Source organism: Prorops nasuta, unplaced genomic scaffold, assembly GCF_024137725.1.
Source record: "Prorops nasuta isolate Cenicafe-Biocafe unplaced genomic scaffold, Cenicafe_Pnas_1.2 PNAS00005, whole genome shotgun sequence".
NCBI lineage: Eukaryota > Metazoa > Arthropoda > Insecta > Hymenoptera > Bethylidae > Prorops > Prorops nasuta.
Window position 1 is genome coordinate 8,903,176 of NW_027116802.1, and position 14,410 is coordinate 8,917,585.

A 14,410-nucleotide genomic window follows, 5' to 3' on the forward strand; every position below is an offset into this window, starting at 1 on the left:
ACGAACGTATCGATTGTCGTAATTGTTTATTTTCGGCGTGTTTTGTTAGAATTTTTACACGATTTTTCGTAACTCTATATGAGAACGCTGCAATGATTTTCTAGGCAGGTCGGATGGTTATTAATTAATTATTAACGATCGGTATGTGCGATTGGAGCGATAAGGATGGAAAAATTTTACAGCTTTTTTTTCGGGGCAGAGAGCTTCTCGAGATTACGGTACACGTGGGCATCCGTGCTGTCTGCGCGCGTATATACATATATATATATATATATATATATATGTATATACATGCTGCATGCACGTACGGTAGGAGAGACAGATTTACGAGAGAAATCGATGTAGCTCAAGTTGCTTTAACGAAGCCGCCTGATGTCATTAGGCCGCTCCTCTCTCCGTAGTCTCGATGCGATACGACGCGTTTCGCTGAATCGATTGAAACGTGCAATCGCTCGACGGAAACTCGCCCGAATCCTAACGCGATATCAGAGCGAGAAGAGTCACCGATATCCCTTGAATTTTAACCACGATCATCCGTGTTCTTCGCTTTAAAGCGGGCTAAAAGAAAGCGGAGCAGTTGCCAGTTAATTTTTACTGAATCGACCGGGACGAGATAATAATAGACGGCAACAGTCATACTATTTCAATGGAAAAGAGGTCGATGTGTTAAAATAGTTGGAACATTTGTATGGGATTGGAAATTATAAATGCTGATGAGATATTGGAGAAATGATAAGGGGAGCAAAAATATATTCGTATAACCTTTATTAATGACTATTCACTGTAATTCACAGGTCAACCAACGATCAATGAAGCGACGAACAACGTAGTGGACGGTATCAATCTGGACGAGATCAAGGAATTTGCGAAGGCTTTCAAGCTTCGCAGATTATCCCTTGGCCTCACGCAGACTCAAGTGGGGCAAGCTCTAAGTATCACGGAAGGTCCTGCGTACAGCCAAAGTGCTATTTGCAGGTGAGAAATTTTTACTTTTTTTCGTCCCGATTTAGTCAATAAAGGAAATCGTTCATTGTCCTATTACAGTACGCGACAGGGAAAAAAGCGATAATGTGCCAGGTCACTGGATATGGCGTCGATCAATAGCTAAATAAATCATTTTACTAGTTCAGAGATTGTCGCGTGTTACAAAGGAAAAATAGTTGTGGTTTCTTTATAAAGAAATCTAGGCCAAAATCATCGTGTAGCTCTCAACAAGGCAGGATGTTGCTTCCAGTGTTCGATTTCACCAAATAATTCTTTTTTCTAACAATTTCTTTTTTTTTATATTACCGCGAAGAACCCGGAATAGCTGGATGATTATTGTAGAATGATTCTGTTTAAGAGAACATCACGGTGGTTCCCCGATTTTGGGCGATGTATTAGGGTGTCGTGAGAGGAATATAAGTAAGGCTTTCGGTGAGAGATTTCATTGTTTCTCCTTGTATACATTTCGAGACAAGTTTGGATAAAGTCGAAAAGTTAGATCCGGGAACCAGCGTGGTGAGCCGTGGAACCGGCTGATGTAAAATTCGGTTAGAGTTTTAACGTTCTCAACTAACTTAAGCATTGGTGATTGTTCCCCAGTGCCCTGGCTACCCAGATGTACGCTGCCTCGCAGATTGCCTCTCAGCAGCAAACTACGTACGTTCACCCCACATGCTATTTAATTTACTTAAAAATCTAAAAGCTATCAAGGCCCGCAGTTATACCCAAGTATCGCGTCGAGTCTCCACGAGATCGGAGCGAATCCGGCTCGAGCGGACACTGTTCCTATTGCTGCATAATAATGAAAATAAAGAGAAAAGAGGACTCTGTGTTTGCAATGGTATTAGAGAAGAGACATTCGAGATGCTTTTACCACAGAAAACTTCATCTCGACCCGAAAAATCAATAATTTTCTACACTCTTCGCGCTTTCTAATCTCTCTTCCGCTTTCCCCCCTCTCATTTTCTCTTCTGTTTTTTTCTCTCTCTCTCTCTCTCTACGTAGAAACACACCTCGCTTTTATATTTTGGGTATAGCTGCAAGCACTTTCACTAATTTCTAATACCGTTCGAATGAGATGCGACATAGGAGCACTTTTGAAATTAACGAATTTTCACCGAGCCAGGGCATTGGCAAACTCGAGCATGATGTCGCCAACGCGCCAAAAATTGTCATACCTTGAAAAGGGTCTCATTACGATTCTTTTCCGTCGGTTCGATTAGCAAGCGTACGACTTCTTACGTGCTGTGCTACCCCGCGAACAATGATTTCGCTGAAACGCGCGTTGGCAACATCATCTGCGGTATCACCAAATCTTACGCATGCTGTCACATTGTCAATGTCCTGTTATATTGAATCGATGCATGTCTGCTAGTGCTCCTTTTCAGTACGCTAAGAAGTAAAGCCAATTTCTCTTCAACTTTCATCTCATTTTCTCTCTACATATATATATATATATATATGTATATTGTATTAAGAAACGAGAAACAAAGTGAAAGAAAAGAAAGAAGAATCGTGTATACAACGATAAGAGAAAACATAATTGGAAACGTTTGACTGTAGATTCGAGAAATTGGACATCACGCCGAAAAGTGCGCAGAAGATCAAGCCGGTTCTCGAGAGGTGGATGAAGGAGGCCGAAGAAAGGTGAGCCAGAACTAATGAAATATTAGCGAATCACTCGCGGGTTCTCAGCTTTGTCCTTGTCGATTTTGTCGCTCGATTATCGTTAAAGCTTGCGGCGCGGTGGAGAGCTTAACCGTCGATGGCTGGTGGAAATCCTTCGATGCTAAAGTATTTATCAGCTGGTCCCGAAACACGATAATACTGCTTTCATCCAGCGGGATCTGAGCTCTAGGGCCTGATCGCCCGTCCTGTCGTCCCGCTATCCGAGAGAGCGTGCGAACGCGTCTGTGCTAATTGGTAATTCGCTAATTGAATCCATCTGATTAATTGCAGATCCGCGTCTAATAAATACGCGGAATGTTAATTAGAATGGGACGAACCGTAACAGCGATTGCGGATGGCCGTAGCCTGCTAGCCACCAGGATTGCATTTGCGCGGAGGGACGCGACGCGACCAGATAGACTAGATTTCCGCCACAAAGAAACTCGTCTATTCCCCCGAGCTGCCATAACATATATATATATATATATATAGGCACTAACGAAATTTCACCCTCCATAATTATACCCGCGGCTTCATTTGCTACACGAATTAGGAATCGTTTGGACTAAAATCAATCTGCTTTGAAAGTCCGTGTCTCGCTGGATCAATCGACACGAGGGAAATGACGTATGTGAATATGATTCGAGGAAGAAGAGGGATACAAGGGGGAGGGACTTTCGAAAAAGTCGTGGGATTTCTGTTTAACGCGCAGAAAATACATATCCGGCATTCTCAGAGCGTAGAGCTAAGTGCGACCGTGCCGTACGGGAAAAATGAAAGCGGCTGGTTTATGCGGTGCACGTGCGCGATTTATCTGCCGAGTAATTAAACTGTGGACTAATTAAAATCAGGTTTCTGATGTACCTCGCCTCCCCCGCCGACGCGACGGGCCCGAGCGGAGGTTGGTTCTTAGCCACGATTCCTGTCGTTTCTCCTTCCTTTCGAGCAAACTCACCCCCCTCCCACTCATACTCTGCTGGTATCATAGTAGAAAGACACATACAGAGACACAGGAAGCACACATAAACACGTGTAGCGTGTACATAGGCTAGGATAGGACACTTCTCTCTGTCCGTCCCCGTCTTGCCAATTGACTCGCGCGCAATGCCACGGCTTTCCCTCGGGCCTCCCGCCATCCTGCTGTAATCTCGCTCCGTCCCCCCCCCCCCCCCCCCTCCTTCATCCTCGCGCAACACCGTATAAAACCCTACGTTAGCGCGCGCACCAAGACAAACACGCGCGCCGCTACGGCCGCTATAAGCACACAGCTGCGAGTGTAGGAAGCTTTACGGGTTTGTGCAGTCGCATGCATTTTATGCTTCCCTTCCCGAAGCATCGGTTCTTCGCAGCCGGCTTCTCCATTAGCATATTGTTCTCGCGCGAATTCGACGAAATATCACCGCGCGATGCTAATGGCCCGCTGCCTCCACTTTTTTTCCCTTGGACCCGACAGTTGGTCATTCGGAGTTAAATTAAAAACATAAATTTTAGGACGGCAGTCACCGAACGTGTACCATCCCCCGCCCCCAAACACTCCAGCTACTTCCAATCCAGCAGCCAGCACCGTCTCGCTGCGAGTGCGACCTGCGTTCAAAAGCCGCGCTCGCCCGCGCGTCCCTCATTTTCTCACCTCTGGCCTCTCTCATATTATACACATTCACACCATTGCAGTGTATACGTGCACCAACTCTCTATACGCATTACGCCTAAATCAAAAGCTGCCCGTAATCGTCCAAACTTGGCGTGTTTATCAGCTCAATCGCTAATTTCATTTAGCCGGAAACGCGAAACCGTTTGCCCCGTGTACCAAAAAAGTTTCATAGTTTAGCGGCCGAAAGTCGTCTGATTAATCGTCGCGCGAAAGCAAATGCAGTTTTGCGACAACAAACTCGGCGCGGCGCGGAGCGGAACGGCGTAAACAGCAATACGAGAGACAAACGACGCTGGCAAAAAAGTGACAAGCTTTGCCTTCCTCTTCTCCCTTCTCCTCTCTTTCTTCCCCTTCCTACATAATTCTTGCATTTTTTTTCTCTTTGCTTTTGCCCTTCGCTTCATCTCCCCCCAAGTTGCGTCGACCCGCAAGTGTGCGTAGATATTTTGCCTAAAAATTTTGAATTAGCCGAAAAGAGGAAAGTCTTCAGCATTTGAGAGAGAGTAGTGCGCGTGATTGCAGGTACAAGAGCGGTGTCAATCATCTGACGGATTTCATCGGAGTGGAACCAAGCAAGAAACGGAAGCGGAGAACGTCTTTCACCCCCCAAGCCCTGGAATTGCTCAACGCTAATTTTGAAGTTAACACTCATCCTAATGGTTGGTATTATTAGTATTGCCATCATCAACGCGTTACATTTCCTCGTCACTGTGTGTTTCGCTCATCATCTTGTTGTTTTTCAGGAAACGAAATCACCGCACTGGCAGCAAGACTAGGCTACGACAGAGAAGTGATAAGGATTTGGTTCTGCAATAAGAGACAGGCGTTAAAAAACACAGTGAGGATGATGTCGAAAGGTGTCGTGTAATGTATTTACACCACGGTTTCTTAAAAGAAAACTAAATCAGACCATTCCTCCATGAAGAGATTAGTGAATTAACGATCCGCACTCGATTAGAGTAAAAACTATTATATACGAAATAAGTATAGTTGGATTGAGGTTGAAGGATTCTTCATTGTGATTACTGGCGTAAAGAATTTAGCTTTAACATGCAACTATCTAGATACACGAATAAAAGATCAATATTTTATTTTCTACTATTCTCTCTCTCTCTCTCTCTCTCTTCGTCTTTCTCTTTCTTTCATCTCTAATAACTAAATATGGAGATTTTTTCGTTCACGGGAACAAAAGAAATTCTGCTTTACGCGAGGTCGAGAAAAATTTTGGCCAAATTCACTCTTATCGACTGTTGGTAGCATTTAATCCTCGTGGAAAGGAACGATAACTAACTCGGATAGCGCGCCAATTATTTTCAAGAATATGAAAATTCTGTTTGTTTGAGACGTAGCTTGTATTTAATTATATCACAGTGTTGGTGTCAGATATTTTTACATTTCAAGACACACGTACACACACACGATACGCTAAATCGACGCTCAAACACTCATAATTAATTTACTGTTCCAGATGGAAGCATTGCGAACGTACCAAAATGCGTCCAGAATCGAGAGACTAGCCAAAGGGCCGTAGTCCCATAAATAAATTTAGATTACGCGATCTATTTAAATCTCGATAAGAAACTATAAAAATAAATAGCAAGTAAATAATGCAATAACGTCTTTGAAAGTATACCATAAAACATAGGGATATGCTTCATCACACTTGTCAAACTACTCAAGTTGTATTTAATCCAAGAAAGATATAAGGGATATCGAAAGGACGGAAGTTACAAATTTTTAAAAAAAAGTCGTCCAGGAATATCCTGCCATATACAAAGTATACGTGTTAAACATTGTCTACGTTCTGTTCCTAATTGTTCGATCTGTCGATTCGTGAGTAACAAATATTTCATATAGAGTGTGGCAAAGAGCGATCCTGAGATGAATGTGATTTTATGATTACAAGAGATAAAGTGATTCCACGGTCATTTTATTTCACCCTATAGTAGACAACACGTACTTATTACCGCTTATTAAATAGCGAATATCTAAATATTATACGCATGCACTTTTGTGGTACTGTATTAAATGTTAAATTTGCCGCGTACTACAAACTTGCATCCGAAACAATATTCTCTCAATCGATTGGACCTTTTGTTCTCTTTATTCATTGTCAAACGAGATCCGTTTATGTTCTGTGAATAGTACTGAAAAATGTTTTGTTTAGTATTTACACACAACTGAATATACTTATATGTGTGTATGTGTATATATACGCATTATATACATATATAAATATAAAAATGTGCATAAATTGTACTTGAATCAAATAGTGGACTATTTACTACGATATTAGTATAATAAAATCTTCAGCTGAATTGTAGGTAGGAGTCGCAAAGGGTAGCCTGTACATATTATGAGACATAAGAATTGTAATATTAAAGATAAGTTTTAATATCACAGCTATGAAATAGCTTGATTCAAGCAAAGAAAATTTACATGGTTAAATATAAACTTTTAAAAGTAAAATGTATTTTAAGACCTTAATTATAAGAAAAGACGAGCAAAGTGATCTGTTCCTAAAATAAATTAAAAGAAATTGTACTATAAAGAGGGGGGAGGAGAAATGATACGACGTGAAAGAGGGTAAAAGAAAATTCAAAATTCAAAATTTTGATGACGGCAAGTTGTATGTTGACCTTTTTGATAAAAAAAAAATGTTTGTACAGAGATATTCCGGTTATTAAATTTTGTTACACGAAAGGAAAGTCTTCGGGGAGGAATAGAAGAGTATTAAGAGAAGAAAGATTTTAGGAATCATGTGTATTTTCTTCGTAAAATTCATATTCGATAGATCATTACGAAAATATAAACATGAGTATTAAGGAAACATGTGAACTGTATTCGTGAGTGTCATATTTCTAAGGAGGATAGATCCACGGGCGAATGTTTTATAGCAGTTTCCAGCAGAATTGCCTGTCCGCGAATAAATCGAAATCAATGGTCTTGATAACATAACCACTGGGAGAATCCGAGGAAAAAAAAAATAATAAAGCTCGAAACAAATGTTGATGAGTTTGAACGAAAAACATTACCATTAGTCGCAAAATACCGAGAGGAAATTGCTTTCGAAACATTGCCCAGCGAAACCAAAGTTCCTACTACGTTTTATAAAGTATACATTATTAAACCGCAATACTTGAATTGTAAATATCAAACGCAAGTTATTGTAGTAATCAACATACAATCAGCAATTTAACGACGCTACATATAAAGATTCGAGGTCTATTGGTTCCTATGTGCCGATATCGTTACAACTCGAAGGAATTTTAACAATTTTGCAACAAGTATTATCCATGCTCACTGAGAGAGTTTTGGGAAAGACAGGAAAATCATTCTAATTCTCCATGCTATCGGCTAAGAGAAAGATGTAGAGATAATTCAGCATCGCGTGCTGCAGACAGGAATCAGTCGACCTCGGGAGCACAGTAAGCACACACTCGGCTATTAAGCACATAAGTATACAATTAAATTAAGTAACGGTAGCATTAGCTTGAATGTTAGCACATAGACTCACGATGTAATATTAAAGTACGTATTTAAATGAAAGAAAAGATCGTAGCTGTTAAGCGAATACCTGTGTAAAATCTAGTAGGTGTCCACAAGAATAAAATAAAAACATATATTGTGGTACAAATCACACAAATCGCATGACGAGCCATCTTTTTCCAAGATAATATTCTATAAATACATATTTATTATTATTCGCTTTGAACCTCCAACAAAATTTCCCATCCCTCTTCATTACTGATCAGAAGGGATGGAAAGGTTAATTTATCGAGTCACTTCATTCCTAGCTACTAGCTCGAAATCGATCCTCTCGTCTGGAACAGTTTTATCGGCGGCGCCAGTCCACTCCACGATGGCATAGCCAGCCATACCGATACATAGAATTCCTATCATAAGATACAGCTTTATCGATGTACATAAGTAAGGGCTGTAAATGTAAGTTATCACAGATCCTGTTGATTCCCATAAGCGGAAATTCGAGAACGCCGCTTCTTCCCTTCCGGGGAACAGTATTCCACTCAGTGCTAAAAATTTCAATAAATTCTTGTAATCCAACAGAAATTGAGACTTTTATATGATAACATTGATTAATAGAAACAGAGCTTATTGGCGTAAAGCACGAGTCTACTGTCGATGCAACTTGGTCATGAAGTACTTATACCAACAAATCAATACTGTACTCTGCTACACGGGAAAAAACCCTAGGTTACCTGTATTACCTATGGAAGATAAGATCGAGAGGTTCCTACATGTGTAGGTAACTCTACGTTGATAACCACGACAATGACGTTACCTTTGTCGAAATTCTACATTATTGTCGGACGATGATTTCATATTGATGCTAGAAGGATAAGAATGATTATTGTAACAACAATCGTGAACGTACCATTAACCTGCACGAGCCAGACAGCATCGCAAATTCCCCAAAGAGCAGATATGGTAAAAAAGATGATACCCTGGTCCGGTGTAGGTCTCCAGAAAATAAGGAAAATAATAATTGCCATGTGTAGACAAAATGCAAATGCCATGACGGGTCTTCGTCCTGTAATTTTCACGATTGACCCAGTGGTTGGTGCGGCTATAGCATTAGCCACACCGAAACAAATCATAACGTATCCGATATTGCTGATTCCCCAGGCACAAGAGACGAAGGACTGTGCGGAAAATTTCTCGAATCATTATTATAGATTATATCAATGTATATAAATATCGTAGCTTGTATACATTATACAAATCCTTACGGCATTATAATCAGCGAATAAAAATGCCTGCTCCGCTCCAATGAACATTATAATTGGTAATATTAGAATCTGACTCTTCTCCTTCAGAAGCTGTAGCGTGACTGCCAGTAATTTAAATCCGGATAAACCTGCCGTGGATGCTTTGCGCCCTTTGTCGTATCTGAGGTAAAAGCAAATTGGAATAAAATGATAAAGCGTAAACGGTCTGATTGTTAATGTTTAACGATATTCCAAGAGGTAGCTGCCCGCAATTATATATGCAGGACTTGAAAATGAGGAAAAGTTTTGCTACCTGGAAAGCGAGTCAACGCCAAAAGCAACAATCATACTGGCTAGGATCATGCAGACGAGATATATTCCAGATATGAGATGAATTCTCTCGGTTTGCGGAGGAGCAAGATTAGGATTCTCCTCGGAGGAACCGGTTGGCCCGCAAAATCTCGAGCCACAGATTTCCGCAACTTTTGTACTATTCAATGTGACGTTCATGGATGTTGATTCCACGCCGTAGGAAAGTACTGGAAATGCATTACTCGGGTAAAAACGGAAACGTAATATCCCTACAAATTATTCCCTTTACGAGCGCGATATGGTACTTGTATAGGAGAAATTAGCGAGTGGACAGCTTCACTCCGAAGCTCACCACTTACGCTGAGAGCACCGCATAAATTGATTCCGTGAAAATTGCGATTAATTCCGGGCAAGGCTAAAATTCGCCATTTTTCCCCCTGCCCTGCGAATCGTGCCTAATTTACAAAATCAAGTCATGTCAATCGCGTTTTTAGAAAAATTGCTATCTGCGAGAGGAATTTTGTTGGGTCGTTCGAGTCGATGCAACGACTCTCTTCTGCGTGTATGTACGATGTGATTTAATTCCAGCGTGCTGTGTATGGGTATATACATATATATATATAACTATTTTGCGACGCCAGCAGAATTATGCGCAATAAAACTGGTCCCAGCCCGACGCGCGGTTAAATGGCCAAACTCGAGTTTTATTAATACGAACGGGGAAGCGATTGCTGGTGGATCCGTGTTATCAGTTGAGCGAGATCATTGCTTCATCGGAAGAGGCAACAGGATTATATGGATAGGCAACATAATCGTTCGCCCCAGCTTCTATACAGTTAACAGTCTATAGACTCTCCTAACTACTTTATGCGAGTATCCACTCTATATATATATATATACGTTATTCATTACATCATTTTGGAGCTCGCGAAATTTAATGCGTTGAGCAAACGAATATTTCTCCCAAAGAAAAGCTATCTATCGAAAAGTAAAAGAGATTAAGGGAGGATCGATGGAATTGAAAGTTAGTTTACTTACCGGCGGAAGATATGAGATTACCCCAGACCTGGGCTGCTTGGTAAAACATAAAGAAAAGCCCGAAGAACCTGGTGACAAGAACGTCGGCCTTGATATCGGAAATTGTGGCATAAGCTTCGGCTGCAACGCTGAGGTAAGTACACTTGGCGCACCACAACGGGCCACCGCCAAGACCGACGGTCAAACCAGCGGGGATCATCGTGTAAAATTTAGGATAGAATTGAGCCGCTATAAAGGGCACGTAAGTTAGGATCGCCAAGGCTATCGTCCACTTGCAGCCGAACCAGCTGAAATAAAACGACATTTTTTCACCAGGAACTGTATACCTATATACACGCGCGTTTTTCCTTCTCGCTAGCCTAGGCAACTGCGGAACCGATAAAAACTCGCGGTTTCGTGGTCAAGGTACCGCCACGTAGTACCACGCTTTACCTTCGCGCACCATTTCTCCGACAAAAACCAAGGCCAGTTTCATACACCATGATTTTGTTCGCAACGAATAAATCTGGGAGATTTTTTGTGCGGCTTAATTACGAGAGCGTATTTTGTAAATCGACCAACCTTATAACCAGAGGTGGCAAGAAAATATTGCTGAAAATTAAACTGCCATAGATAGCGGCCAAAGTGAATGTCCCCAGTGATTGATCGGCATTTACCGAGCTTTGTAGATTGGCAGCTCCCATGAAAGCAGTAAAGTGTACCATAAATGCACATCCTATTACCAAAATGTTTTTAATGACCCGTCTACGTTCCGACGGGGGATAGTCTGTTTTTACTTTCACGAATTGGCCGCCACCGTTGCTCGCCACGTCGTTCGCCATTCTAGCTCAAACCTTTGTTTTTCAATGAAAAAATAAGGGGCACCGAACAAAAATAACAAAGCACCCAATACAAAAACCACGATATTCCATGGAGAGCGGCGGGAATTATGAGCGCAAGTTCGAACAATAACCACGTGCCATTTATCAACAAACGTAATTGGTAACACTCTCTACTCTGTTATGGTAATCTCATAAATAAATATCGCATTATTTTATGCTAGATTTGATTAGCATTGAATAATTATGATTTTGGCGTCTGAAACAGAAAGCAATATATGCATTTATCATATAGAACGACAAGTGAAGTAATGAGAGAATTTTACATGTATATAGTACGTGTGCTGGCTGATAAATATTTGTGAGTAGGTGGGGAAGGGAGGACTGGATGTGATTAAAGAGATGAGAAAATTCGAAGGGGAAGTTCGCTCTAATGCGCAATTGAGCTAAACGAGCCAACAATTACGTTTGTAACATGACCTTAAATTGTCACCAATTTTATGCGGTTAAGAATCCTTTTGACGATCGCTCTTTTCGACTTTGAGAACCAGTTTAGTGGTAACGACTACTCATTAACGCGTCTCTCAATTAAACTCTCTGTTTGATTCAAGCTCTCATTGTCATTTCACACCGCTTTTCTCTTTCCCTCGCTACCATTTCCAACTCCAACTCTACAAAAGTTTGCGCAACGCTACCAAATTTCCAGCAGAGACATTGTTGAAATGCGTTTGTAATTTGTAACAGTATTGCATCAATATCGATGAAAATTGTAGTTTGCGAGTTTGGTGCTGTTAGAGAAAGTTCACACGAGTATCTAGTAATCTCTATTTTCATTGTTTTTGATAAATTGGATATCCGAATTTGCTTACTGAACCACCACGATGCAGCCAGAATGGAGAATGAGATTTTCGTTGTTCAAATATTTGACCGGAGTAATAATACAACTATATTTATCCTACTATTGGGAAAGTTGATTAAATTTATTACCGTAGATGTAATTTTCAGGAAGCCAGCGATTTTTACTTTGAGCGATAAACAACATTGCAGTGAAGAAAGCAGTTTCTCTTCCGTTCCTTATTTAGTAAATTCCATTGAATTTATTTGCTTCTGTTCTCCGAACAATATTGTCAATTACCGTATCATTTGTCCGTTGAAATTTAAATGCCGAGTGGTTTTATTATCATTGTTAATGAATACATATTTATGCAAGTTTTTTAGCGTCGGTGTGTGGGTTTTGTGTAACCTTATGGCGGAACTTGGATGATTTTTAAATCAAACGCGATCGTTTAACCAGCCTTGGGACTGTCCATAAATTTTCCCTCCTTTCACGATCGTTATCCTGACGCGATACAGTTTGCACAATTCTACTGCAGAAGCGGTGGAACAACATTCTCATATATACATTCTGACGTAACATAAATGGTCAGCCAAGCAAGATATTAACGCAATTTACGACGCTCCATGAAAGCTCCATCAATATTAACTAAATCGGCCGGTATAAAAAATTTCAAGCTCGATATTTGTTACAAGTTATTTTTAAATTAACCATGGATAAATATTATAAGACTATACAATAAACCAGCAGTTTATAATTACTCGTGGAGAAAATTGTATATTGTGGAAAAATACATGAGAAGTGTTTCATTGACTCGACCCGTTTAAATTGTAAGGTAATGAATACCTCGTTATATAATAAAAAAAATGCAATAGCGTTAATAGAGAGAGAGAGAGAGAGAGAGACCGGGAAAAATCTTCTGAATTAATTAACATAACAAGAAATTACGAATCAGGAAAGTAGTATAGGAACTCTGGGAATCGATTGAAGAGTTCGAATAGAAAAATAAGAAACAATAAAGAGGCGACAATTTTCATTTGGCAAAAATAACACGCCGTTTTCAGAAAAACCATTAAAACTACATTAAAAAGTTAGACACGCGAGGTATAATGTTTACTTGCGCGTTAGAATATCTTAAAAAGTTTTGGTTCAGAGAGACGGAGAGAAATTATGAATGACGTGCCAAGAGCGACGACCTTAAGTTTTCAAATCTACTCGTATTAATTCCAACCAGCGAACACCACCCCCTGGAAGGGTAAATAGGGAGGATAGGAGGAAAGGCGAGTGCGAAAAATAAATGCTTTAGTATCATGCTCACCTGACCAAGATTAATTATCGGGACTATATATATATACATATATGTATAATACGATGGATGATTAATGTTGTTCGTTGACTCGACCAAAGCTAAGATTGAGAAAAGTATAAGCACTGATCCAACATACGAAATTATCACTCGTTAATTATACTCAATTTGACACTCTTTTCGATTATCATTTTTGATGAAAAACCAATGGATCGTCGGCTATGTAAATTGCATATTTCGAGCTGGTGAGTTTTACGTGCGTGCAGCACACCGTAAGCCACAACTGGTCGCAGTATGATTCCTGAAGATTAAATGAACACATTTTTCCCCACCATTATCTAACTCTACCTTCGCTCGCCGTATCGATAGTAAGCATCCACGTATTATGGATATTTCGATGCTTATCGACATTTATTTGCCGTAAGATCGGAACAAGAGACGTCTTACCTATTCCCAATTGAAAACTCTCATTAAGATGGCCAATTTAAGCCGATTAAAGAATTTATGTGGAACGTTAATTGCGATTTATAGTAGAGACAGTCTCCGTGGATCAAGTGAAATAATTCAGCATTCTACGAATGATTTACTAGCAGGTGTATTGGATGCTTGCAGAGAAAAATCGGAAAAGTATCAAGAAAAATTAGAGCAGTGGTACAGAGACATCATGGTTTACCTTATTATTCAGTCTAGCGGAATGTGCACAAGGCTGTTTCACTTAGTTTTATTCCACAGCATTCATTAATGACATCAATAATTATCAGTGGAGAGCGTCATTAATTGTTCATCTAACGAGAAAGTAATTAGTGCCTAGTGAACGGTTACTGACGTATTGCATCATAACAGTAATTATATCGAAAGTAGACAATCGTACTGACAGGATTGAACCTCGGATAGCAGCTACTATAAGCACAAATGTACCAATAAGCTCTTATCCAGGCTTTAACAATCTCATAGAATCTGTATTCAATAGGATGACTTTCGCGTTTCAAAGTTTTAACTTGCAAACTAATTTTTTTATTGATAGGTCAAATTTAATGAAAGGTATAAATTTTGCCAAAATATAAGGAG

General features: G+C 40.1%; 2 protein-coding genes across 6 annotated transcripts in view; one reads left to right on the forward strand and one right to left on the reverse strand.

Annotated features, from left to right (window-relative positions):
* pdm3 (pou domain motif 3) overlaps positions 1-5,904 on the forward strand; it is an 88,951-nt gene extending 83,047 nt beyond the window's left edge. Inside the window, exons 9-14 of one of the 5 annotated variants that reach the window (XM_066727253.1) lie at positions 795-975; positions 1,585-1,641; positions 2,548-2,631; positions 4,811-4,962; positions 5,047-5,160; positions 5,772-5,904. In XM_066727253.1, the coding sequence (XP_066583350.1) occupies positions 795-975; positions 1,585-1,641; positions 2,548-2,631; positions 4,811-4,962; positions 5,047-5,160; positions 5,772-5,842 (659 nt within the window). In that variant the 3' untranslated portion in view covers positions 5,843-5,904. Of the gene's footprint in view, positions 1-794; positions 976-1,584; positions 1,642-2,547; positions 2,632-4,810; positions 4,963-5,046; positions 5,659-5,771 lie in introns of those variants that run through there. The other 4 variants (XM_066727254.1, XM_066727255.1, XM_066727257.1 and 1 more) reach the window with 4 other exon arrangements.
* LOC136773521 (UNC93-like protein) lies at positions 5,853-13,617 on the reverse strand. Its single transcript, XM_066727258.1, has 7 exons — positions 13,355-13,617; positions 10,945-11,460; positions 10,384-10,670; positions 9,347-9,572; positions 9,055-9,214; positions 8,700-8,967; positions 5,853-8,337 (listed from the first exon to the last, which is right to left on the reverse strand). Exons 2-7 carry the CDS (start codon positions 11,202-11,204, stop codon positions 8,078-8,080), a joined length of 1,461 nt encoding a protein of 486 aa, XP_066583355.1. The 5' UTR covers positions 11,205-11,460; positions 13,355-13,617; the 3' UTR covers positions 5,853-8,077.
* Positions 13,618-14,410: the final 793 nt, after the last annotated feature.

Coding starts and splice junctions, on each gene's coding strand:
- LOC136773521 (XM_066727258.1), bottom strand. CDS start 11,204: ATGGCGAACGACGTGGCGAGCAACGGTGGCGGCCAATTCGTGAAAGTA. Junction 9,573..10,383: donor TAATCTCATATCTTCCGCCG/GTAAGTAAACTA, acceptor ATGCATTTCCAG/TACTTTCCTACGGCGTGGAA. Junction 8,338..8,699: donor CTGGCTCGTGCAGGTTAATG/GTACGTTCACGA, acceptor TGAAATTTTTAG/CACTGAGTGGAATACTGTTC.